The following is a 25,941-nucleotide window of genomic DNA, read 5'->3' on the forward strand; positions in this document are numbered from 1 at the left end:
CAACATAGAGGACATTCATTTGTTTTCCTATATTCTCTCCCTTTCTTTTACCTCTCTATTTAAATGATTTGATTGTGTTCTCTCATGCCGTTTGTATCCGTCATGCTGCTGCTGCTGCATTTCTCTTTCTTTTTATTGTAGGCTAAAGCACTTTGAAATGCTTGTTGTTGAAATGTGCACATTACAAAGGCTACATTACCCGCACACACTATGACAGTTGAATAAAAGATGCAACAGTATTTCTATGTGTGTAACTTTCCATCCACCAAATGAGTTTAAAAATGGATATAATTATAATAATCTTACTATTATATTTTTGCAGTCTGTTGACATTTTACCTTTACATCTCACAGAGTCTCCGTTGCTACGATACACAGGACTCACAGTGACTGGGAAGACAGATTAAAAGAGCTAATATTGTTTTGTATAGTAATGAATGACAGACAAATTGAGAGGGCCCGACAGCAGGAGGAGGAGGATTTTACTAATCTGTCATTTTTCTGTCATGGTTTTGCAGACTTGATTATCAAAAATAAGGAACAAAGCGTGTTCCATATCTGTTCAATATGGAACGTGTATTTTATCCTTCAAATATAGAACAACTCCTTATTTTAAACTGACAGTTGACAACAGTTGCCTGACTGCTAGTTTTCCCAAATTGGTATGCCCCAGTTTTAGCTTAGCACAGTCAGTAGAATTCCATGCACTAATGGAGAATCAATTTATTGAATAAAGTGTGACTGCCTCTGCCTAATACTAATGAGCTGAGAGGGCGGATTTAGCAGTTTCCGGTTTAGCAGGTGGCTAGTCATTAGCATGTTGAGTCTTCCAATTATTGGTCCGTGAGCACTAATAATCCTTTGTAAAACAACATGGAATTCAGTAAAATAGGTAAACTATAGGTTTTTCACTTCAGTGTTTGACAAACATGGTTGCAATAGTTTATTTGGTGAGCTTTACAGGTGCTAGAAGCAGAAAGATAGACCTTTACCTTTGTTTTCACGCTTTATGCTAAGCTAAGTTAAGCTACTGGCTGTGGTTTCATGTTTAACATACACAAAGGTGAGAGTGGTAATGATCTTCTTGACTAACTCTCTCATTAGGATACAAAAAGTGTGTTTTCGTTTTGCTTTCAGCCAATTAAAATGTAAAAGATGTGGTTTCTAATGGTGTTTTTCCATTATACAGTTCAAGCACCACTCCGGTCGAATATACTCGAATATACGTTTTTTTTGCTTTTCCATAAGTGATAGTAGGACCTGCTCTGGTCAATTACAATTATAAAATACAATACAATTTTGAACAAATATCTAATTGGGATTATTTTGACAGGACGATATCTGAGGGGATGGTCATTTTTACATCATTCTCGTTTTCATTCCAAAAACATATTTAAAGTGATTACTCTGAGACATTTGTGCAGTGTATAGATCAATAAATGAATAAATCTAAAATCATATTTCAGTTCCAAGTTCAATCAAACTGAACAAAGCTGAATTGTAGATGAGTTAAGAAGACTTAAAAATCCTGAAAACGTGCGTTAATTTCCAACACTTTGCATGGAAATGTCTAAAATCTCAATATTTAACGGAGGAGTCTGGTGTATTTAGCGACAGCACTGCGATCGTGAGCCGAATCACAACCCGTTCAGCTATATTTTAATTCTCTGTGCTCCGGTCATGCAGAAAGTACTGAACTAATCTTTTTAATTAACTGATTCTAATGATGAATGAGTTACAATGAAAATGCTGCTCGCCTGTTGACTGGAGCTCACAGACAAGAGCACATTACACCCATTCTGCCCTCACTTCATTGGCTCCCGGTGTAGGACAGGATCAATTTCAAAATACTTTTGTTTGCTTTTAAATGTCTACATGGCCTTGCTCCACGCTACCTCACTGACTTGCTTCACTGCTGTGCTCCATCGCGGTCTCTCAGGTCTGTGGATCGGCTGCTTCGGACTGGATCTAAAACCAGGCTAAAGCTCAGAGGGGTCCGGGCTTTTGCAGCCTTGGCTCCCAAACTCTGGAATGAGTTGCCTTCAGGGGCCTGATACTAGTCAGGCCCCTTCACTTCCTGTTTTTAAAGCTCGTCTTAAGACGCACTTCTTTGACGCAGTGTGAACTGCTGCTATTAACATGGTTTGGATTCAGTACAATGAGAACGAACTGCTTTGCTCGTCACTAGTTTGCGTCTCGTATAAAAAGATGTGACGGAAGTTTTCGTCATTGAGGAGGTGCTATAGTAACAGAGAACGACGTGCGTGATACTTCACCGAGTACAGCGTAGAGCCGAGTAGTGCTAGAACTCTATGATGGAAAAGCGCCATAACTATTAAGTAGAGTTCAGTGGCTCTGCTTGATTAATAAAACCTCCTGAAGTCAGTCAGAGTTGTTTATTTTTTCACTTCCCTCTCTCCTGCTGTTTCTCTGGATACCAAGCAGCCGTTGTGTGTCGTATGTCCTGGCGGTGTACACACACACACACAGACACACACACAAGGCAGGCATACTTATCAAGCTTAATGAGTGCAGCCTTTTCTCGGCTCTATTCCAGTCCTGACAGACCTCCGAAAAAACCTCTCTCTCTCACTTCACACTGCGAACCGCTGAGACGCGGCATGATTCATCATCACGCCCGACTAACAGGCCAATTAAAATCTTCATCTAAATATCAGACCGTCTCATCTTGCGCCGCCGTCTCTCTGACGGGATTGAGCGAGCGCCCACACAAACATGCAGGGAGGGAGGCCCTGTGATCTCACCTGTGCCAGGTGGGGTAGGCCTGCGGGTTCCCGTGGCGACGTCCAGACTGGAGCTTCCTCCAGATTTACTACAACAGGGACACAACATTGCTCAAATTATCGCCTGGAGAAATACATTAATGACACATTTTTAAAGAATGAATGCAATTATTGAACTAGATATTTCATATGTCTAATCTGAACCCTATGCTTTATATGTGTGTGGGGGAAAAGTGTGACTCCATGCGGTGTTTTTGTCTATTTTAGGATGTTTTACATTGTCTAGAGGTTCGACCTGTTGGATAATTTCCTCTCATCTATACCTGGAGCTGAGTCGATTCTGTCTCATCCTTTGCTCCTGCAGCAGACGGGTGTTTTCCAGTTTGACCGGGCTGGGGATGAAGCCCACCTCACAGCCTTCCTTCACCAGACGCCCGATCCACCAGTCGTTGTTGTACTTCTGCACGGAGGAAAAAGGGCAGCCATCAATAACAGTGACACATCCTGCTTATGCAAATGAAGTCATTCCATTTCAAACACTTATTTAAACAGTGTGAGACTATACAGAGTACATAAAAGGCACTGCCTCACACATTTTATGGCACACTTTGTTGCAATTTAATTATACGGTTGTATGCCTAATATTTCAGTATATATTCAACTATGTTTATTTATTGAAATGACTTTTAGACGGGAGAAAAAAAGAGTCCTCACTGGCTTTAAGGCTTGTGATATTCCATCAGAAGTAACGATGGATGTAGAGACCACACAAATGAACTCGTTCTAATAGGAAATAACTTGCATAATTGTTCTCAGAGAGACAAGGGGGATATAATTTAAGAGGGCAACTACATTTAAAAATGCAGCATGTGTGCCAGGACTACTTTAAAAAGTATGTGTGTTTCAATCTCGGGGGTTAAATTATCTACACAGATGAATTAAAGCAGAGTGAAATCAGAGTAATTCAGGACGTTGATGGATGGTCGTGTTTAAAGCCTTAAAGAGGTATTCTTGCAAGAACATTAAAAACTTTATAAAACACTGTGTAAATATGTAAATAGTTGGTGATAGGCTAGAGTAGTCTAAATAAATTATAAATTGAGTATAAGTAAGTATAAATTGAGTTGTGTGCAATAGGACTGGGTTACGTATATTACTGCCTACTGTTTGTCATGTTTGTCATGTTTGAAATAAACTATCTGTATTACTTCTTCAATCAGTTTCTCTGGATACAATGTGTCATGCTGGGTTTGTATAATCTGATATCATTTCTTGTGTGTGTGTTGCACTGTAATACAAACCTCTTTAATATGCAGGAAGTCTTTGGCTTCAAAGGATATGGCCATGCCCTGCACAGGAACGTCATCGCTGGGGCCGGGGTTATAACCGACATTTGTCCGCACTGCAAACGCCACTGGTTTGGTCTGACGTGGGGATGGAGAGGAAAGCAAAAGCCAGTTTAGTAATCAGCGAGCGACGCGACGGACACTCCCAGACTGAGCGGCCCACTTGACACGGATGAAGAGGTTCACCGGTGACAAAAACACTGGCTGCCGATGCCCACGTGACGATTGTGCAACAATTACATCCGTCAAGCCCAACGCCCAACAACACCGGTTGTTTTCTGACCTTTGCTTTCTCGAGTGTGGCGAGTGCCTGTCTGTCAGCCTCCTTCCTCAGAGCTTCGGGGTCCTCCTCCAGGGACACGTCCGAGTCCGACGGCCGGCTGGTGTAGGAGTCTGCAGAGCCCTGGAGTTCACAGTGGGGAGGAGGAGCACATGAGGAGCAAAGACAAGGATGACAATGCACACCACAGATTTGTGAATCGACATCAGGAGGGAACAGAAATAGCGATGGACCTCTTGAACTCAGTGATAAACTCTGGGTGTGCGTGTGAATTTCTGCCCACACTGTAAACCTGTTTGCTCATCTTAAGATGCTCCCCCCCCGACGTTTCTCCCGTTGCTTTTCTGATCTCGTTTCAAGTCGTCTGGACTATGAAGAGGGAAGCTCGTGCCTCTGCCTTTGCAGTCTGTAGTTTCGCCAGGTCCCTCCTGCGAAGCATGTGCCGTGTACATAATCACAAGAGGCTCTGACCCTTCATATTGTGTGAAAGCTGACTCTGTGAAATTTGAGAGGGACGCATAACAAGAGGTGGACATGAACACCGCCGCGTCAGTGAGGCCGTCGTGTTTAATCTTTTTTTTTTTTTCTTTTTCTGTTTTGCAAAGGTACAAGAGATTGGGCGTGTGGGTGTGTCAAGTAGACAAAGAAAGATCTGGAGGGAAAAAATGGCCCGAGGACTGTTTATAACATTAGTGCAGATATAAATTTCTCATGAAGTGGATACAGTTTCCAGCACATCCACCACTCATGCACAGTAACTTGACTCTATCCTGGTGACCCTCGTCCATACCACAATAAAAACCCAAGCCTCCTGTGAGCCTGCGGCGTTGGCCTACTGTACTGTTCAGCAGAGCGCTGCAGCGAGGGAGGCGGCCTGAACTTCTGAAGTGTTTGAGTGTTCAATTTATATAACAATCCCACTTGTTCTCCTCCTGCAGCTTTTTCTCGTTTCCTCCTTTAAGCTGACAGGCTGCCTGGCGCTTTGTAGGAGGTGCTGACAAGAATGCGGACAGCTGAATGTGCCAGGCAGAAGAAGAAATGACTCACTAGGTGTGGGCTTTAAAATAGAGGTGAGAATACGCAAAGATGACATACACCATATGTGACGGTGATGAGGATGACGATGAAAAAGATTCTCTGAACATGTGTAGTCAGAGAATACAACAAATATCTGAGTATTGTTTAAAACTGGTTTTAGTATTCATAAGAAGAAGAACAACAACAACCCCGTTTGATTGCAGATATCTAAACAACGCCATTTCACAAAATATGATGCCATAAAAATGATAAATACACAACTGACATACATTAAGAATCAGTCAAATATAAGCTAATGTTTCCGTTTTTTTAATGGAAATATACCATTAAAGAAAAGTAAAAATGTGTTTACAAAACTTATATTGACTATTTTACAGTTGTATGATCATGTCATTATAACTAAGCGTTGTAGCCTGATAACAAAGCTTTTAACAAGTAGTGACGAGGATGTAAAACTGCACAAGATCTAATAACCAAATAAAAATGCAATTTGGAATCCAATATTACTCTGGTTTTTTTCCTGCCAACTTTTCCTAAATTGTTTGGCATCTTCTCTTTTTTTTGTATTAGAAAACAAACATGAGTTGTCCTGGTGTCCACTAAGCTCTGCATCCTGGGACATCACGACAGGTCCCCAACAACCTCTGAAGACTACACAAACAGACATTTTACAAGAGCCCTCAGACGACTACAATTACAGACGTCTCTATCCTATCAGGCCAATACGGTCTTTTTTTAATCCCTTTTAAACAAACTAACAATGCACTTGTGCCGATGCATTTACCGCTTCATCATAACCAGACATGTCTAAAAACCCAACATTCCAACAGTGCAGCAGACATGTGCACGTACAGTACATCGATCAAAAACACGTCACCTGGATTTATTAAAGCATTTACGTGATATTTAACGTCTACGGATCATATTTGACTTTTAATGGACTCCTGCTATGAAGCCTTTGACAGGTGAATTTCCACATCTCACCTGCAACCAGGCACCTACAGTATCATCAGGGTTTCCCTGCATGTTTTTCTGAATTTCCTTCCTTCAAAACACACCTGTGAGCAGGTTTCTGCAGTGCTTGCTGGTGAGCCGAGCGTTTGAATCAGGTGTGCTCTCATATGTGTGAAGCATTATTGTGCATTTCCCTTTTGAATGGGAACATAATATACAAAACCGTAGATGTTTGATTGAAAAAGACCTGAAACGAGCAACTTAAATCTGAATTCTGTTGCAACTAACCAAGTCGCCCCCTGGGTTACTTCTGTCCAACTACTTGGACTATGGAGAATGAGGACAGACCTACTGTACGTCTGAGAAGACATGGAAACAGGTCATGTTACATTACATTACATTACATGTCATGTCATTTAGCAGACGCTTTTATCCAAAGCGACTTACAATGGAATCAAGTACAATTAGCCAGGGGTGGAATCGAACTTGCGACCATGATGTCTTTGGTACACAAGGTAGGGTCTTAACCACTGAGCCACTCCACCCCTCATGTGTGAAAGAGTGAAGCGTCTTTGCAGCGGTCGGTGTTTACACGTGCACGTACGTGTGACTAACGCTCGTCTATGACTTCGGCCGCCGTCCACCTCTCACTCACTGCTCTCAAATGAAATCGACCAGACACAGAAGCGTTGATTTGGGGGCTCTGCCACCTGTCGCACTCAGGCATTCTGTGACTCTGCGCTGAAACGCGGAGACACTCCCTGTTGCCACGGTGACAGCTTGCTTGGCATTCTACAAAAAAAAAACAAAAACGTCCCCACTTCCTGTTTCATTTTACTCACACTCAGTATCTGATGATGACAGTAACCGCCGCCCCCGTCACAGCAGCTCTGAGTCATCAGAGTGCACACAGGTGCATCCCATCATCGAGGATTCACTCACTGACGGGTAACAAACCATGATGGGGAAGCAATGGTGGGAAAGTGTTTGTTTTGTTTTTTTAAAAGGAGGTAAAAACAAATACAAATTAAAACAACGCGGGACCACAGCGAGCTCACTGCGAGAGGTTAGTGATGCAGCAAATATAGAGTAAGAGCGAGCGAGTGGGTGTGTGTGTGTGCATGTGCATATTTGTGTGTCTGAGTCACTCTTACACTCGAATCACGTCACCGGCGGAAAAGAAAGAGAAAAACAGATACAGATACAAGTCGGCACAGTCAATAAAAATAGATGACGGTGAGACACAAAATAGTAACGAATCAATAAGCTCTCTGCTCTCTTTCTCCCCCCGAAACCTCACAAATTTACTCCCTCTCCTCCCCTACATTCACCTTCCTTCCCTCTCCTCTTCCTCTTCCTCTCCTCTCGTGTCAGTGGGTTGTGTCTCTAATTTAGCTGCTTGCTTCACTTCACATACAGCTCCTGTTCAAAATAGCTGCAGGCCACCTGATGGCGGAGCTGCCTTCCCATTGGCAGCGCCTCCAGACCCCCACCACGAGTGTCATAGTAACCGTCTCTGCCGCTTATTTACCCAGCAGCCGGCGAGAGCCGCACCAGGAAAGAGACAGACACAGGATATAGTGATCAATAGTAAATAAAAAAATACCCTGAAGGGTAATAAGCGGTGGGGGAAATTACATAAAAGCTTCGCAACAGGTGATCAATGATCCGTGTGTTAGAGCTGTGAGGCCACACTGTGGTCAGAAGGCTGGAGAATAATAACAATAATAATAATAATAATAATAATAATAATAATAACAACAACAACAATAATAATAACCACAACACGACCATGAAATTCAAACTCGCCTGTGCCGTCACAGGAAACACAAACGGTGCATTAGGAGAGGTTCAGCAGTCAATATGGAAATGAAGCTTCAATGTTTCTGTTCCATTTTCTGCCACCGTGATGAATTTACACCTTCTTAGCATTGATAATGAATAAATGGTGGGGAAGAGAGCAACAGAACTGGCGGGGTGGGGTAATTGAATAGTGTGTGTGTGTGTGTGTGTGTGTGTGTGTTGGAATAATGAGGGTTGAAAAGAGTGTCGCCCTGCAGTGAGGGAATGAGATAATAGTGTTTCTTCTTCTGTGAATAGTTTCAGGGGGAAATAAAGAAGAAATTAAGTTCTGGAAGTCCTGCACTGGAACACCTGGTTCACACTGGATATGTCGTGCATGCATCGGGGGCTCATGTTATTAGCGTTTTGAGTTTCTCTCCTACTTTTTGTTCTGTGCATGTGCTTCCCAAATAGACCCAGAAAAGATCTGTAGATAATGACATTGACAGATTAGCTGGGACATTACATGAAATTGACACCTTTCAAAAGTAGTTTTAGCGTCTAAGATGAGTGTAAATGCAGAAAAGAAAACGTTAAATTTAATCATTTCAGCCACTGTAATTCTCTCTCCTTCTCTGTCTTAGTAAAGAAAAATCATGTGACGTTTTTTTGCCAGAGATAAACATATTGGTGGTGCGGGGAGACACGCGAGCCAGAGTGAACCAGGCCTTCCAAAGTACACCGGGTTCTCCGGTTTCCTCGGTTTCCTCCTACAGTCCAAAAACATGCAGATTTGTGTGAGAGTGGATGGTTGGTTTGTCCACGGTGTACCCCGCCTTTGGCCCCTATGTCAGCTGGGATTGGCAACCCCTCATGCGGAGGATAAAGCGGTAGAAGATGGACGGATGGTTGTCAGGAGAGGACAAGGAAAAAGTGTTCCATTTTGCAAATCTGAACGTTAACAATAAAGTAACCATTTATCAAGTGGGTTAAACTGCCCAGATTCATACAAACCACTGATGCTAACTCTCAACAGACAAATAAACGTGGACATGACCTGTGTTGCTAGGCAACAGCGGAGGTCCATCTGGTTGTGTAACTATTTTTGTTTGCCGTGTAACTGGTGAAACAAAAAAAAGAAAGAAAGAAAGAAAAACACATCATAGTGTGTTGCTGCGTCTAATTTCCGACAGTTAAAAAAGTGTTTGATGACAACGTCGACGTCACGCGGCGGAGAGGCGGCGCGGTCGTGCTGATGTTCAGAACAACTGTGTGACTTTGCTTCATTAAAGACATTTTTAGCCTGCAGTGTCATCACTTCACGACGCCAAAGTCTGCACTCCACCTCTTATATCATGATGTATAACGCTTTACAGCTTTGATGAAATATATGAATTATCCCAGAATCGCTGTCTTCACTCTCCACCGAGGATTAATCACAAAAATCATCGAAACTGCAGCGCGACAAAGTGCAAAATCCAATTTGAAAGACACTGCATTTTGATTAAATCGTGACAACAACATCATTACGCTGTAAATCTCCAGAGCTGGTGGAGGAAAATGTTTTCATGCCAAATAAAAATGACTGTTTGACAAAATACTGTGAAGACGAATGATCAATCGTACCAAGAGTTCATAATTCCATCACGACATCTGTCGGAATCATTGCAATATGAGATTTTTCACCATATCGTGCAACATATTGGACGTTTTTCTACATTTCTGAATCGTCTTCACAAAACACAATAAGAGAGAATCACGTGATCGGCCATAAACAGCAGCTGCTGACAGACTTCACAGTGCGTGACTAAGACGTGATAACATCTCCGAGCTAACACATACACTTCCCAACCCCTGCCCGGCTAATTAAAAACAGATAAAAATATCTGCAGATTCATCAGCTCGCGTGATGTGGAATTAAAATAAACGAGGGGGGGGGGAAGAAGATAAAATCTCATTTCCTTCATACCATTTGGATTATATTTCTCCTCAGGTCAGTTATTGCCCCAGGAACAAAAGATTTCCCATTTTAAAACAGCCAACGGTTCGTCCACATCACATCAAGAGTGAGAGGAGTTCAGTGAAAAAAGGACGAGTGGAGTAAATGGGGGAAGACATTAAGGGGAATGGGTCTCAAAGGACAGGCAGGTGGACAAACCCAGGCTTCACAAAGGACACATTTCCTGTCTGAAAGCTCATGGCCAGTGGCTGTAAATGGCCATATTCCTTTTCTCTGTCACAGGAGCGTCATGGCAACCAGCTGGACAGAGCGTGTGCGCGCGCGCACGTTTGAAAGATGAAAACGATTCTTTTTAAGGTTTAAAAAGGATCTTAAACTTGATTCAAACGCGATTTACATGTTGCTCTACACTCACAACTGATATTTATAAAATGAGATGAAATCGATGGGCGATTGTAAGAAGATACAGTAAAAAAAGTTATAATCTCTCTATTTCAACTCACTTTGAAGCACTTTGTTTAGCTTTGATCCTGTTGATCATACCAGCGTCACTACAGACATGATAATTCACTTAAGTAATCAAAAACCAAAATAATGAGTATAATTAATTGTTGCCCTAATGTAAAGCAAACGCCAATATGAAACAACAAAAAACTAATCTTTGTTTAAAATAAAAAGCAGACTTGTGCGAGATGATTCCACTTGTATACAAATATCATACTTTTAAAAAACGTGACAAACTTAGAAAGTCCAGCCTTTGAACTTCTCAGGTTTAATGACCTTTTACTTCTGAATTATTTGCTAGAAATTAAAAATACTTGTTGCTGTATGTGTTAGTTAGCGCTTGAACAGCACCCAGAGGATAATACTCAACAATTACAGCCCGACAAACACTGTCACAGTGAGGCCTGTGTGGGACCGGGGCAACAGCGGTGGCACAAGCCCACTGCAGCGGCCACAGAGCCGGGGCAATGCTCACTCACACACACACACACACACAGCAGCAGAGGCAACCGGTGGGACTGGAAGTCTAATTAAAAACACAGCGTCTCTCCAGCAGCTGTGGCCCAGCCCAAAATGGAATCGCACAGTTCAGTCCGAAGAGGGGGAGCAAAGAGAGACGGCCAAGCGTGAGGTACAGCGCTGTCAGGACACGGGGCGACGTCTTCTATCTTACCGCACAGCAAAAGTGTCTGCAGAACTTTGAAAACTCAGTCCTTATTCTCACACACACACACGCACACGCACACACACACACACTCTGATCTCAGCACAAAGTGCACAGCTTGTACATTCGTCCGGATGGTTTCTTACCACGACGGGCCTTTGGATCCTCTCATTTCTCTCCATACCTCGTTTGCCACGCTCGCCACACCACGGCAAACCAAGGAGGCAGCGCCGGAGTCCACACACAGAGTTATGTGTATTGGTGTGTGTGTGTATGTGTGTGTGTGAGAGAGAGAGAGAGAGAGAGAGAGAGAGAGAGAGAGAGAGAGAGAGAGAGAGAGAGAGCGGCAACTAGTGTGAGTGTCCGCCTGTTAGTCTGACAAGTGCATAAGTGTACGTGTGTGTGTGTGTGTGCGCGCGCGTGTGGTAGCCAGGAAAGAGTGCGTATGTGTGAAACCAGGAGAGCGCTCTCTTAACCTCTTCACACGCGCGCACACACACACACACACACACACACACACACACTCACGCCCACCCTCTTCACCTAGCCCCACCACCACCTCCTCCTCCTCCACAACCCAGAGGAACGTGAACCCTGTGTAGAGGAAGGGAGCCGGGGCTGGCTCGGGGTCGGGTTGCAGGACTTGTGCTACATTTGCAAACTGGGGACATATATTTAGCCCTGGCTGGACAGAAACAGGGACGCGAACACACTGAGACGCACAGGCAGGTTTGGAATGCAGCCGTCAGCCATTCAATGCCCTGGTTGACGTGAGAGAGGGCCTGGACACTGCCCAGGGAAACCCCCCCACTCTCTCTCTCCCTCCCTCTCTCTCCCTTTGCCTCAGTCCTGTCAGCCTCGGTCCTGATCTCATTCTTCCCAGCCCCTCTGTCTGTCTGTCTGTCTGCCTGCCTGTCTGTCTGTCGCTTTGTCTTCATCAGGGTATCAGACGAGGGATTAATATGGATATGAGGGGCAGGGGAAAGGGCACCAGCAGTGAACTGAGGACATGACTGGGGGCTCGAACTCTTTGAAGCACGTAGGCCTTTGACGTGTTGCTCAAAAATCCACTGAGTTCTGTTGAAATAAATAAATAAACAAGTTAACGGCTAAATCAGAGACTAATGGAACTACACGATGCTGTAGGATGGAGGTGTACAGGCATATACAGTAGGTGTGGTTGGACAGTCTGTGGTTGGTGGGCTATATTGTCCACTAGAGGGCGACCTGTGACACAATAATTGGGGGCTTCTCCATGGTGACGGACCCAACCTCCTCCCCCTCCTCCTCCCTCCTCCTGTGTGAGTTGCTGATGACATGACAGCCAGCTGGGAAAGGTGGAAAAAAAAAAGAAAAAAAAGAGAGCAGCGAGCAGAGCCACTCGTCGGCTCCTGTTGTGAAGTCACACACGGCAGCAACTGGTGTTCATATGTCAGCAGTGACAGGAGGATAACTGGTCTCTCTCCAGCATGTGAGCCCCTCCTAATCCTCCACATATGGCAGCAAAACCCAGATATGATCTCCTTTACACAGCGTTCTTTTACTGCCGTCTTTTCAATTCATTTACAAAGTGAGAACTCTTCGTAGATGAAACACATCCACATGTATCGTCCATGTGTTCCACACTGGACTGTTCACATTACAGATGTTTCCCTGCTCCCAAAACAAGAGCCGATGATTAGAGTCAGGCGTGTTGGAGCCGGGAAACTTCAAAAAACAGAACCCCTGGTTTATGACCCTTCTGTGACCAATCCTGTCGTCGCTGACAGGATTTGGCATGTGTACGTTGTCATCGCCATAACTCCTAGACTGAAAATTCAAAAACTATGGACAGGCGACCTATCCAGGGTGTGACCCCGCCTTTCTCCCCATGTCAGCTGAGATTGGCACAGCGTCCTCCACGACTGGAAAGCCACTGGAGAAATTACATTACATTACATTACATTACATGTCATTTAGCAGACGCTTTTATCCAAAGCGACTTACAAAAGTGCATTTAAACATTTGGGTACATATAAGAGCTAGAAGTAAGTAAGAGCTTCAAGTAGAAAGTAAGAGCTTCAAGTAGAAGAAATAGAGGCCAAGGCCCCCCGATAAAGTCCCCAGGAGATCAGTGTGTGAGGGAGGGACAGAAAGTGAACAGAGCGAGATATTTTGAGATTGACAGCGTCTTGATATGTACACAGGCGATGTAACACGTTACACGTTACATCGCCTGGAAAAACGCTGCTGCCGAGTCTAATTAATGGCAGCCGAGCATTAAATGCATTAATGTACAGTAAATGTAACTGTTCAGCTTTGCGCTAGTGAAGCACTTAGGAGAAATGTCATGTCTTTTAATTTACATTTGCAATTACAATGAACCTTGGTTGGTAAAAGACAGGAGGAGGACGACAGTTCTTCTTCTATCATGAGACTCGAGATGAGGATGAGCAGCTTCAGCTTCGCTCGACATCATCCATCATCGCAGTCTTCCTATGGATCTGGTTTTATACTGTAATAAAATATTCTGATTTTTAATCTGTATGAACGTGTGTGTGTGTGTGTGTGTGTGTGTGCAGACATGTTGCCTGTTTCATCGAGCAGCGGCAGAAGAAGCAGAAACAGTCTCTGCTCGTCCAAACACACACACACACACACACACCTGAAGACGGAGTGTGTTTTTGTTGAACCTCGACAGTGAGCGAACATGTCGCCCCTTCCTCCCTTACACACATTTGAAATAAACACACACACACACAAAACCCATGTAAAAACATCCTCCCCTCCGTCTCTTCATCCCACTGTGTCTGAACACTGAGGGAGATTCAGTGGCCCGGTTGCCATGGAAACCGGACCGAGTGTATCAGCCAGCTCTACCGTTGGCTGATTGTGGTGCTCGTGTATACGTGTGTGTGTGTGTGTGTGTGGTAAGTGACTGTGCATTTGCGTAGGTGTGTGTGAGACTGTAAAGCCTATACAGAGCTCTGCTCTCTGTTCTTCAAGGAGAAGCTAAAATAAGCTTCACGTACAAAAGCCTTCAGGGCAAGATTTAAGATTATAGGACTTATGTCCACGTATAAAAACGCTAATAGACACTAAATACAGCAAATTGGCTGAGTTGTTAAATTAATTTTTTTGGATTATGTGGCGACCGCCTTAATGAGAGAAATGATGCGAATAGCATGACACCGGGCGGATATTTATCTCAGGAAGTGTTAAATCATCCTTACTGCAGCGTAATGAGTTTTTCAAAGAGTGCTGGCCCCGCCGCGCGCGGTCCTTCACCACCCGGACGTCCAGAGTTAATGAAGGATAAGGAAGGCAGAGGGAAGCGTGACGTGTGCAGACAAGGATGAGGCTATAACCTTTAAAAGCCACGGGAGAGTTCAGCTCCCCATGTCGACAGGGTTCCTCCTTTTTTCCCCCTAAAGCAACAAGCACTGCACAGGTAAATGTCATTCAGCGCGGGGCAAATGTTGTTTTTCCCTCACAAATGAAGAGGTCAGATGGAAAAGCTTCAGACAAGGACTGATGTCCAGAGGTCAGGAGATGATCCTGACCCGTACTAAACATGAGTAATTAATCTCTGCTGATGGAATAGTGACAGGTTTTATGCACCGACATCCAAATCAATGCATATACATCTGCGCAGAGTGGGGTCATGGTTCAGGGGGTGGGGGGGGAGTCCAAACACCTGGGGACTGATAATCAGCGTCACATCCCTCACAAAGCTCTGCTGTCGTCGCTGTCACGCTCCACCGCTGTCGATGCTAACCTCGGCGAGTAACTGTAGTCACGGGGGTGTCACTGTCGCCGCCGATGCTATCAAAGCTATTTAAATGTGTTAGATAGAGAGTGTTGCTGTGACACACCAACGCTGAGGCGAGAGAAAGGTACACTGGGTTTTAAGACAAGAAAATAGAGGGTTTTAGTTTTGAGGTTGTCACAGTGGAAAATACTGGCAAAAAAAAAACAAAACAACAAACTGGGGCATGGCAGATAAAGTGTGGTGAAAAGATAAGACATAAAAATAGACTCTTCCTGTTACCATAGGCACCAAACTATTTATCTTTCAATTATTTCCATTCTTTCAATCTCCTGAGGGTCTGCATTATATCTCATATTTGTATAATCGCATTTATTTAACCCTTCGTGCTCATGCGGAGCAGATCGTTGCCACAGGTGCAACTTAACTCCTTATATGGACCTAACGGGGTGTTTATGTATGTTCACATCTTGTGTTCTAACGGTTAAACATCCTGTACCCAAAATGTTTCGAGGTTAGGATCCAACTGTGAAATTCAGATCTGTCCAGTTACAGTTTCTGCTAGTTCATAATAAAAGGCACACATTTAAAATGCTGGGAGGAGATTAAACTCATTTGTAGGAGGAGAACGTTCCCAAGGAGCCACTGATCTGCCAGCACTTTGACTCTCATTAAACTTTCACATGACTCTTCATTAAACAAGCGGAGTGGAAAGTTGAGGCCGGGTTAAAGACGGACGGAGTGAAACGTTACCTGTCGGACAAAGCTGTTGGAGGTGGTGTCGGAGGAGGTGCTTCCATCCGAGCGCTTAAATCGGCCCTTCCTCTTGGCATACTTTCCCTGTAACCCAGACAGGGAAAGGGGAAGGGAAGAGGATTTGGGGAGTAAAAGAAAGAGGAAAAAAAGATTAATCATCCTGATCCATAAAAACATCTTGACATATTTCTTGGAAAACCACATTGGGATAGAGCACAATAACCATCCAGAGTTGACTCAGAGTTTGCTAAAAGCCTCTGAATTCAATCAAGCGGTCAGATAGAACCAGAGATGAGGCAGCGCACAAGTCCCAGACCACACAGGAAGTTGCCCAGAGAAAATGCGTCTACTGTGTCCATGAAGTGTCTTCATTACTTCTCATTTTTCATGTTCTGATGCAAACTGGGACCTTGTAATCTGATTGGCGGCCCCCCTGGCAAACGGCTTATCCGGGTTGGACAGAGGCCACACATTGCATTATGGTCCCACTCTGCATGCATCGCCATGGTTACACAATGCAGACTAATCACATTTGTGAGCAATCGGAAAAGTGACTCTGTTGTTCTTTGAATGCGAAGAAAAAAAAAGGGGTGTTGGTTAGAAATAAAGACGACGATATTCAGATGATCCGGTTTCATGTTTTAACAGATCATAATCCTGTTGGTTTCACACCGGAATTAGTAGTTACACATGGGATTTTTTTTTAATCTGCGTGAATGGTGACAACACCATTCCCAGTGCTGGTCGTTCATCTGCCTGGTGGCGTTTATCTTCATTTAAATGATCATGTTTTCACAAAGTAAGGATCATCAAATAAACACATTCTCATCAAAAAAATCCATTGTTTGAATGGGATTCTGCAACATTTATTAAGCAGGAGCCAGAAAATATTCCTAGAAACGAGATGCTGGAACAGAAGATATACAGTTATCGCTCGCCAAACTTGACAGAGACGCTTGGATTAACACTTTTTACTCACAACTGCTCACACAAACCAGCCTGTTTCAAATCTGAGTGAAAACATGCCAATGTAACCCAGTTATGAAACCGACGAGGAAGTGAAACTTTCATTCATAGCTTATAGTCGAAATTGTGGCCAATTGGGCAAAACCAATAAGGAAATGAATGTGGTTATGACATTAGAAATAAAAGCAAAATAATCTAAACTAGGAAACCAGACTTTTTTATTGAATGGTTTTTAGAGAAATGTCAAATTAAAAATAAAAATGTAATAAAAACTTAATTTTCTGGACAAAGTTCTGGCTTGGTTGTACTTGAGAAATCTATAACTACTAGCATACTAGAAATCAAAACATTGTTACTGCACTGTTTTATTGAAATTTCTAATTAAAAGTCCCACATTCATACTTTTTAAGTAAAGAAAATCCTCAAGTTTGAGATCTAATAAAAGCAACATTTTCCATAAGGTCTGGAAAAGACTAATAGAGTTGTGTTCAGTACATCTATGATGATTAGCATACTGGAAATAAAACATTTCAACTGTAAAATTTTGGAGAAATTTCATGCTAAACGTCCCACACTCGCACTTTTTAAATCTAAAAAAAGAGATTGAGATGCAATAAAAACAAAACAAGTTCTGAACAAAACTGACTAGAGACATCTATGACTACTAGCATTGTTGTACTGTTTTATTGAAATGTCAAATTAAAAAAGTTTTTAAATCGAGACAAACAACAACCAAGTTCTAGTTTGGATTCAGATTGTAAAGTTCAGCTAGCTTGACTGCAGTGCTGAAAGCGGGACATTGTTCATTTAATAAATCCTTCTTCCATTAGTGCTTGTACACCGAGAACAGGACACTCCTCTAATTAAACCGTGTAGTCGAGCTACGACTAAACCGTGCGCGGTGCAGCGTGTCATCACTGGGCAGACGTATGTGATTTTAAATAAGACATGTGGATGCAGCCTTACTGAGCAGCTGAGATCCACAGACAGCCTGTCACATCACGCACATCACAACAAGCTCAGACTGAGGCCCTCAGCTGAACGACGGTGTCCTGCATCTGTCTGTCTTTCTGCCTTCAAACAAACACGACCTGTACTGTAACACCAGCACCAACTGGTGCCAAGACGGAAAAGCAAACCTCACACCGTTTTCACTGTTCACGGATAAACAACAGGGAAAAACAAATCTGTTACACAATCCTACTCCAAAAACACACACAGATCACAATATAACAAGGATTTTATTTCACAAAAATATCCTCATACACTCAGAGTAACCACAGCTGGATGACAAATGAACAGCTACGCCTCAATATTACTGTGTTTCTGAAACTGCTGCCACTGCCCTTACTGACTGCTGACGTTCAAGTTGATGATGAGGTGATGATGCATGAGGACAAGATACCCGACACTGGAAAGAATATATTGAGATAATCCGGTCAGTAATCCACCTGCCATCACTCACTCATCTTCTTTTGAATAAATATCTAACTGTGATCATTTTGACTGACATTGTGATTGCGATGTGCGATATAAGAGGGAATGGTCATTCTTACACCTTTACTCTCATTTTCATTTGCTCGGATCTGTGAGAAATGGCGATCTTGTTCTTCAGTCTGTAGAACATGGTGCGATAGGTCAGGACAATATTTCATCTAACATGGTCATTTTACTCTCTCTCACACACACACACACACACACTTGAGCTTTCAGAAATATTGCGCCTCCTGCTATTTGGAAATTGCAGTTGGCCACATTGCGATTCTGGTAAAAGTTCATTAAAAACATTGGTCCAGTACTTCCTGCATGACCGGAGCACAGACGGCACCTGACACAGTCACCGGGCTCGTCGCTCACACTCAGCAGTGCTGTCACTAAATACACCAGACTCCACTGTCAAATAATGAGATTTGAAGACATTTCTGTGTTAAATGTTGGCACATTTTCAGGATTGTTAAGTCTTTATTAACTGATCTACAGGTCGGCATCGCTCGGTTTGATTCTTGTGTCGGGCGTCTCTTCCAGTTGCACTCAGTCTGGCAGAGCAGGTACCAGGTACCATCAGTAATGGAAAAGCAGGCAACTCGCGCTAGTGGAAAAACGCCAATAGAGACAAACTCTCAAACTGTCTCACACTCACACCTGCGATCAACTTAGAGTCTTCAGTCCCCAAATCTGCATGTTTTTGGACTGTGGACGGAAACCGGAGAACCAGTGAAAAGGATTAGAATGACATGTTTTTTTTGTCGTACTGATCTTAAATCCCAAGTAAAGACACAAACATTCATAATCGCCACCATTTCCCGTGCATATTACAGTATTTACGCTGTACCGTCGCCGTCCTTTGAAAAGCACAAACCTGTAAAAAGCGCATTCTGTAAACCTCAAAAGGAAAACCTCATCTTGTCAATCAGGACGTCAATGTAACTCGAACACATTATTATTAAACTGCAACGTTGCCCAGTCACATGGTTTACGTTTGGTGCCTTTTTACCACAACAGTGAGGTGTAAACTTCATTCACTTCGCTGTCGTTTTATACTGGAAAAAAAACCCCCACTTCCTCCACAAATGTCCTGCCACGGACAGTGGACTTGATGCACTCGATAATGTGGGATGTTAACCAGCTCTGGTGATTCATTTCAGCCTTTGGCTGTTACGCTGGCCTTGTGTGTGTGTGTGTGTGTGTGTGTGTTTTTTTACCTCATTGAGGATTCTGTGTTGTGCCTGTGGAGTCATCACAGCCGGACGCCTCCTTTCCTCAGAGAGAGAGTGCTCACAAGAACTAAATCATCTCCCTTTATAAGAGACAGTCTGAGTAACTGAGGATTGATGAATATCTAAAGGATTTGAGATGACTTTGTAACCCTTCCCAGCTTTACCTCATCTGAACCCTCTCTTTTTTCATGTTTTTGCCTCAGTATCCAGACGGCATGTCGTGTGAATGTAAATTCATAAATTAGCCGTATCTCCAGTCTGGCTTGAGTACATTTCCTGACTCCACTTACAGTATTTCTTACAGCATTAACCTTGAGGTTCGCACACTTTTAAATTAATTAATTGAGAAAAGAAAAAAAAAAAACTCAATGATTTGCGTTACTGATAATTACAGTTTAACAGATTTCACACCAGGTTATATATAATTTATGTTTTCCAGGGACAGCAAGCCAGGATTTAGTGGGTTCATTTATTTTAGAAGGATATTTTCACTGTCTTTATTTTGTATTGTTAAATTCCATATTTTATCTCTAGCTAATATTATATGTGGCTTCAGCCTAAATTAGACACTTAAGTTGATGCCTTCCAAAGTTTCAAGCGTGTTTAGCACGTTATATTAGGATCTCTTGTCTCCTGTATTAAAATAGCAACCCACTGACTTCCTGTCTTACCTTCCTTGGTGGGGTTTGAACAAGCGTTGAATGAAATTTCACTTAGCGGTGTTGGTGTTGCTGTCGCTCGGTTGCCAGGTTTGTATGCAAGGCCGCAAAAGCAGACACCAAGTGTTTTCTGTAAATATCTGTTAAGTCATCAATATTTCAGAATATGTGAATATTCCGTAAAACAAAAAGTCTTCTTACTAAAGTCTAAGAGGTCTTGAACCAGTGTCCAAGCCAAGTAAGTCTCAAGTACTCAAATTTGAGACTTAAGTCCACTTAAGTCTGTCCGCCACCTTGCAAACCCCAACTGTGAAGCCTCAAGATTTGTGAATTGACCAGCACCATGTCAGCTTCTAAATTCAGACGTTCACAAACGTCACCTACAACCAGGCTGTGGTATACACTCATAGGGCCTGTGTTTTATTGTCTATTTTCCTCTAAATCACTTGGACGATCTACTGAACAAGACCCAAAACTAGCAAGTGAGAAGCTTGACTCCACTGACGTTAGAACTGAAGTGAGAAGGGAGACTTCCATTCAAAGATTTGAGATATTGTCACAGCCAGTGTCGTCACCCCCTGAAGAGAGCAGCAGCCTATAACAGAGGCACACAATCACACAACTACATTATAGAAGAATTACTGAAGGAGAAGACCAGACAAACAATGAACAAGAAAACTCCATCGCTCTTGGGTTCATTATTTTGTTTTATATGAACATATGCAACAACGGGCTCAGCCATTACCCACAATGCCCTGCTTTGCAGCCCGCCTCCTGCATGTGGTTCACTTGAAGCGAAACCGAGACCTGCGTTTTTTGGGTGGAACCAGAGTTTGCTTCATTGGTTGCACATTCACACATCCCCAAATGAACCGGATTGTCCGGGCAAAAGAACTGGGGTTTGATTAAGAAGAAGCTGGTGTGAATGGAACCCTAAAAACAACCACAGTGGACCACAAAGTGCTGTAGACGGAATAAATAAAAGGCACAGAAGCACGCATGAGGCGATAAGAAACATTGAAAACAACTAAAATACATTAAAAAAGGCATAAAACGTGGGAAAAAGCAACAACCAAGCAATAAACGGATCAAATAAGATAAAGGACACATCGCTTAGGTTCACAGACCAAACACACACAACTATAATGACAAAGAGCTCCATAAAGTTGAAGAGTGCAACTTTAAGCAAAACTTTCTTTCTTTCTTCTGTTTCCAGTAATCGTACATGCTGTGATCAGGATGTGGGTTTGCACACACACACACACACACCTCACACTCACACACACACACACACACACACACACACACACACACACACACACACACACACACACACACACACACACACACACACACAGTTTACAGTTACGCCCAGCCTCAGCCCCTGCCGCCCACGCCCTCTCTGGAGACCCTGCTCTGTCACCAGATATCACAGCAATTAAAATGTTAGAACTCTAAAATCAGACTCGTGTCATCTTCGTGTGTGCTGGGGTTTTCTCTTCTGCTGGAACTATAGCATGTTTGAAAAGGGAGGAGGAGGTCGACTTCATGATCAGTGCCGAGCGATGGGGGTGCATCTCAGTCAGCAAAGGGCAAAAGTGCCAGTGCGGAGGGAAGCTTCCTGTTGGTAAACATCGACCCAGATTAACAGCGTAATTAACGAGGGTGTTGTGTGTGCAGAGCGGTGGGGGGCGGGGTATACTGGCAGGTGTGTGTCACTTCATTTATCATACGTTTTTCAGCTCCTCAAACTCAAGAGCAGACTAAACTCACTTTGTTGAACTTGCCTGTGGCGACTATAAATCCTTTAAAAGTCATCTTGATGTCCATTTAATTTTTCCAAAGAAAATGATCAAACCGTAACAGATGAAAATGAATATTATGATACAAAAAAAATCCAATGGATAGGAAATTGTTGGTCAACAGAAAATTACGGAGCCAAACTCACCAGCATTGTCTAACAAAAACTACCATGTGCACGTGAACAAGCAAGTTTATCAAGGAATCCAAAGTGACATCGGTAAAGATCAGAAATATAAATAAAACTAAAGGGTTTTAGCTCCTACACTGGCAAAAATAAGCGACTCAAACAAAAATGCTTTCTTGTTTATATAATTTTTCTATCCCATGTATTTGTCTATTTAATTATCACAATTCTTCTTTTTTTGTACTGTTTTATACATCATTATCACAACAACGAAATAAATAATAATAATAATAATAATAATAATAATAATAATAATATATATATGTTAAAATCTCTTGTGCCATGGTTCTCAAACTGTGGTACGTGTACCTCCAGTTGCACGCGCGCTTCTGCTGGTGGTACTTCGGAAATACTAAATGAGGAATTTTGACAAGTGCGGCGAAAATGGAACAAATGAGTCACCTTATCGCTCGCTCAGTCTTTATCTAACTTCACTATACCAGTGTGTGAAGTATAAGTGAGGACGAGAGTGAATTATCTATTATCTAGCGTTACTTTTCAATATAAACATGTAACGATTAGATGCAAACCACTGGCAAACAAGTTCCCGCAATAACGATTAAGTCGATTATCGCCACGTGACATTGCTGCGCTGCACGCAGGAAGTGATTATCTTTTTCTAGTAAAGAGAAAACGGCTGCAAAGAGGTTGGTTGGAGTGCGACTGAAAATGTGGCCCACGAAAAAGTTTAACAAGTAAATTCTATGCTTAACAAAACCCAGTCATTTGGTCATTTGACAGGAGAAGCACACGAGGCTCCGCCCACAGCCCTTTTTTAAGATAAGATACAAAGGTTTTTAGATCATTTCTATTTATGAGGACCAAACAGAGGAAAAACAACAACACAATTGAGTTTACATCTGCATTATCAACATGTATCAACAAAAAATGACCCGATACTGTTCAATATCTACAGCAGTTAATCCATTTAATCTGTCAACTCTACTGAGACGTTCAGCAGACGCTACGAGCTCAAGTTCACTCAACTCATTTCTTCTCTTCTTCTGTAGTGAGAAGACGCGGTCAAACACTCAAAACGTCTCCTTCATGATATTAGACATGCTTTTTTTCCCCAGTGTGACCTGCTGCAGGTCTCTATGAACTTTAGATCGAATTGATCAAACGGTGGTAACACACACACACACACACACACACACACACACACACACACACACCACACACACCACACACACACACACACACACACACACACACACACACACACACACACACACACACACACACACACACACAGACCCTGCTGCCTGTCACAAGGAGGAGGTCCATCTGTTTCTCACCACAGCCGTTCTGCAGATAAAGATCTAATTTCTAAAAACAGCCAGGATGAGGTGATGTGGAGAGAGAGCAGGATGGAGACAGTGGGACATCCAAAGTGGACGCAGGAGGAACTGGGAGAGATGAGAGGAGAGAGAGTGGGAGTAAAGAGGAGGGAGAGAGAGAGAGGGGGAGAGCAGGACTTGGCATGGTTGGAAGCACTGGTAGTCTGTGGTGCACAGTGCGTGTGTGTGTGTGTGTGTGTGTTTTCTCCAGAGAGACAATGACTGAGCTCAGCGTGGGTGTGTTTGTTCTAGATATTTTCATCGTGTTTTTTATTTATTTTTATTTATTTTTTTCTCCTCTTTCATCCATTTAAGCTGTTATGACTAAACATGCCCACGACATCATGTCACATCCCTGCAGTTTATTTGTGGCTGTGAAAAGCCTGACACCATCACAAGAGTGAAGGGATATAATTGTATTGAATATATAAAAAAAAGGAACATGAAGTTGGATTTGTGAAGGTGGTGTGTGTGTGTGCGTTAGATAACGCACACACACACACACACACACACACACAGGGTTTGATGTCAATGACGAGGAGCAACCGGAACATGAGTGAACTACTTCATAAATTCATTAATTTTCTGTTTGGTTAGACGTTACAAACAAGTTGGTCCAAAGGTCATTTCACCACAAAGCTCCACTGTTTTTCCTCTTCTGCAGCTTACATCTTTTAACAGCCTGTTGTGCAATTCAAATTTGAATTATGTGGTGTTCAGTTTCTTGGATGTTGGGGAAGGGTTTGATATGAGTCTTATATATGTCGGTTATGTAATGTTTTACATGTGCACATATGTGTTCAAAGGTAAATTCACTGATCAATTCGTTCCAACAATTACTCAAATTCTCATCGGGTTTTTGCTTCTTTTCTTTTACATGATGACCATTTGTGCGTAACATGCACTCAATTAATGATTGACTGATTTCACCGAGAACCAATGAGCGTAAAGCACAAAAACAAGCGTTACATCATGTCCTCACATATGGTTACAGACAAACACACGCTAAAAAAAAATAACACGTACAAATAACCTGCTTCACATGTGCTGCTGATGAAATAAGAGACATCTACTGTATATATATATATATATATATATATATATATATATATATATATATATATATGTTATAGCTCGCTCTCTCTCTCTCTCTCTCTCTCACACACACACACACAGTGATTCTTCATCCTACATGATATTCGGGTTTAATCAGTGCACGAACAACCTGTTAATCTCCAGGAGTGAACGCGTCTCACTGTTAGTGAAAAGGGAGGTAACACAAAAAAAGCCTCTTTAGAATAACAGCAGTGAGTACTTTGTGTGTCTTACCTGTGTGTGTGGATGATGGTCGAACATGTCCATTTGGATCTCCTGGGTTGAGGTCGAAGGCGTCCTGGACATACTACTTTTCTGTACCATTGATTTAACTTTTTCTTTTTTTCCTTTTCTTTTTTAAATATATATATTAGTAGTAGTATTGCTGTTGTTATTTTTAATCTATATTGTCTGTGTGTGTCGGTGTCGACAGACTCATCTTCCTGCTGTGGTGGAGAGACGGTGGAGCCGCTGATGAATCTGAGCAGCCTGCTGAAATAATTGCTACAGCTGCTTCCCTCCAGCCTATAGCGTTACACACTGGCGCACCAGGCTTTTTACGCCGCCGTCAAGTCCGCGGACTGACGCAAGTGTGCGGATTTCAAAATAAAGGTCTGCATAAACGTAAGGAGGGGTGACACACCATTATGACAAGCAGAGGTCATGTAACTGTACTTAAGTACAACATTCACGCATCTGAACTTTGTTATTTTTTTTCCAGCAACTTTTACTACAATTTCCTCTAACTATCTTCTTTGTCTCTCGTTACTACCAAATAAAATCTTGATGAGCTGCTTTACACTATAGTTATCACACATCTTTCATACCCATTCACATGCTGTAACATGGGGTTAAGTGTCTTGCTCAAGGACAAGAGCCAGGAATTGAACCCACAACGTTCCAGTTGAAAGACAACTCGCCCTACCACCTTGAGCTACCATGGCTTAATCTTAGCCTTAATACTTTTACTTCTTAAACCTGAGTATGTTTTATACCGAAAAATTACTTCAACTTCTACCTAACTTCTAAGTTGTTTTCTGTTAATATATTTGTACTTTATACAAGACTGGGTGTTGCACACATTCAGTGTCTGGTATTAATCTTGTTGTTTTTTCTATTTCAGAATTATGATTAGAAAAAACAACAAGGTTTACATATAATTGAAAGCCCAACCAGCATCTATCTATCTATCTGTCTATCTGTCTATCTATCTGTCTGTCTGTCTGTCTGTCTGTCTGTCTGTCTGTCTGTCTATCTATCTATCTATCTATCTATCTGTCTGTCTGTCTGTCTGTCTGTCTGTCTGTCTGTCTGTCTATCTATCTATCTATCTATCTACCTATCTACATCAAAAGTCAGTAACATGTTAATATAGTTCTTTGGCCACTTGTTTGTTGAAGAG

At 42.5% G+C, this 25,941-nt stretch overlaps 1 protein-coding gene across 5 annotated transcripts in view; it reads right to left on the bottom strand.

The window, feature by feature from the left end:
• The window catches only part of cacnb1 (calcium channel, voltage-dependent, beta 1 subunit), a 37,713-nt gene extending 12,796 nt beyond the window's left edge, over window positions 1–24,917 (bottom strand). For 4 of the 5 annotated variants that reach the window (XM_044050815.1, XM_044050814.1, XM_044050813.1 and 1 more), the window contains exons 1-6: window positions 24,774–24,917; window positions 15,773–15,859; window positions 4,373–4,492; window positions 4,045–4,167; window positions 3,067–3,203; window positions 2,765–2,832 (exon numbers count right to left, since the gene is read on the bottom strand). In XM_044050815.1, coding sequence (XP_043906750.1) covers window positions 2,765–2,832; window positions 3,067–3,203; window positions 4,045–4,167; window positions 4,373–4,492; window positions 15,773–15,859; window positions 24,774–24,863 — 625 coding nt within the window. In that variant the 5' untranslated portion in view covers window positions 24,864–24,917. Of the gene's footprint in view, window positions 1–2,764; window positions 2,833–3,066; window positions 3,204–4,044; window positions 4,168–4,372; window positions 4,493–11,417; window positions 11,568–15,772; window positions 15,860–24,773 lie in introns of those variants that run through there. The other variant, XM_044050816.1, reaches the window with a different exon arrangement.
• Between the last annotated feature and the right edge of the window lie 1,024 nt (window positions 24,918–25,941).

This window comes from Solea senegalensis, linkage group LG19 (assembly GCF_019176455.1).
Source record: "Solea senegalensis isolate Sse05_10M linkage group LG19, IFAPA_SoseM_1, whole genome shotgun sequence".
Taxonomy (NCBI): Eukaryota; Metazoa; Chordata; class Actinopteri; order Pleuronectiformes; family Soleidae; genus Solea; species Solea senegalensis.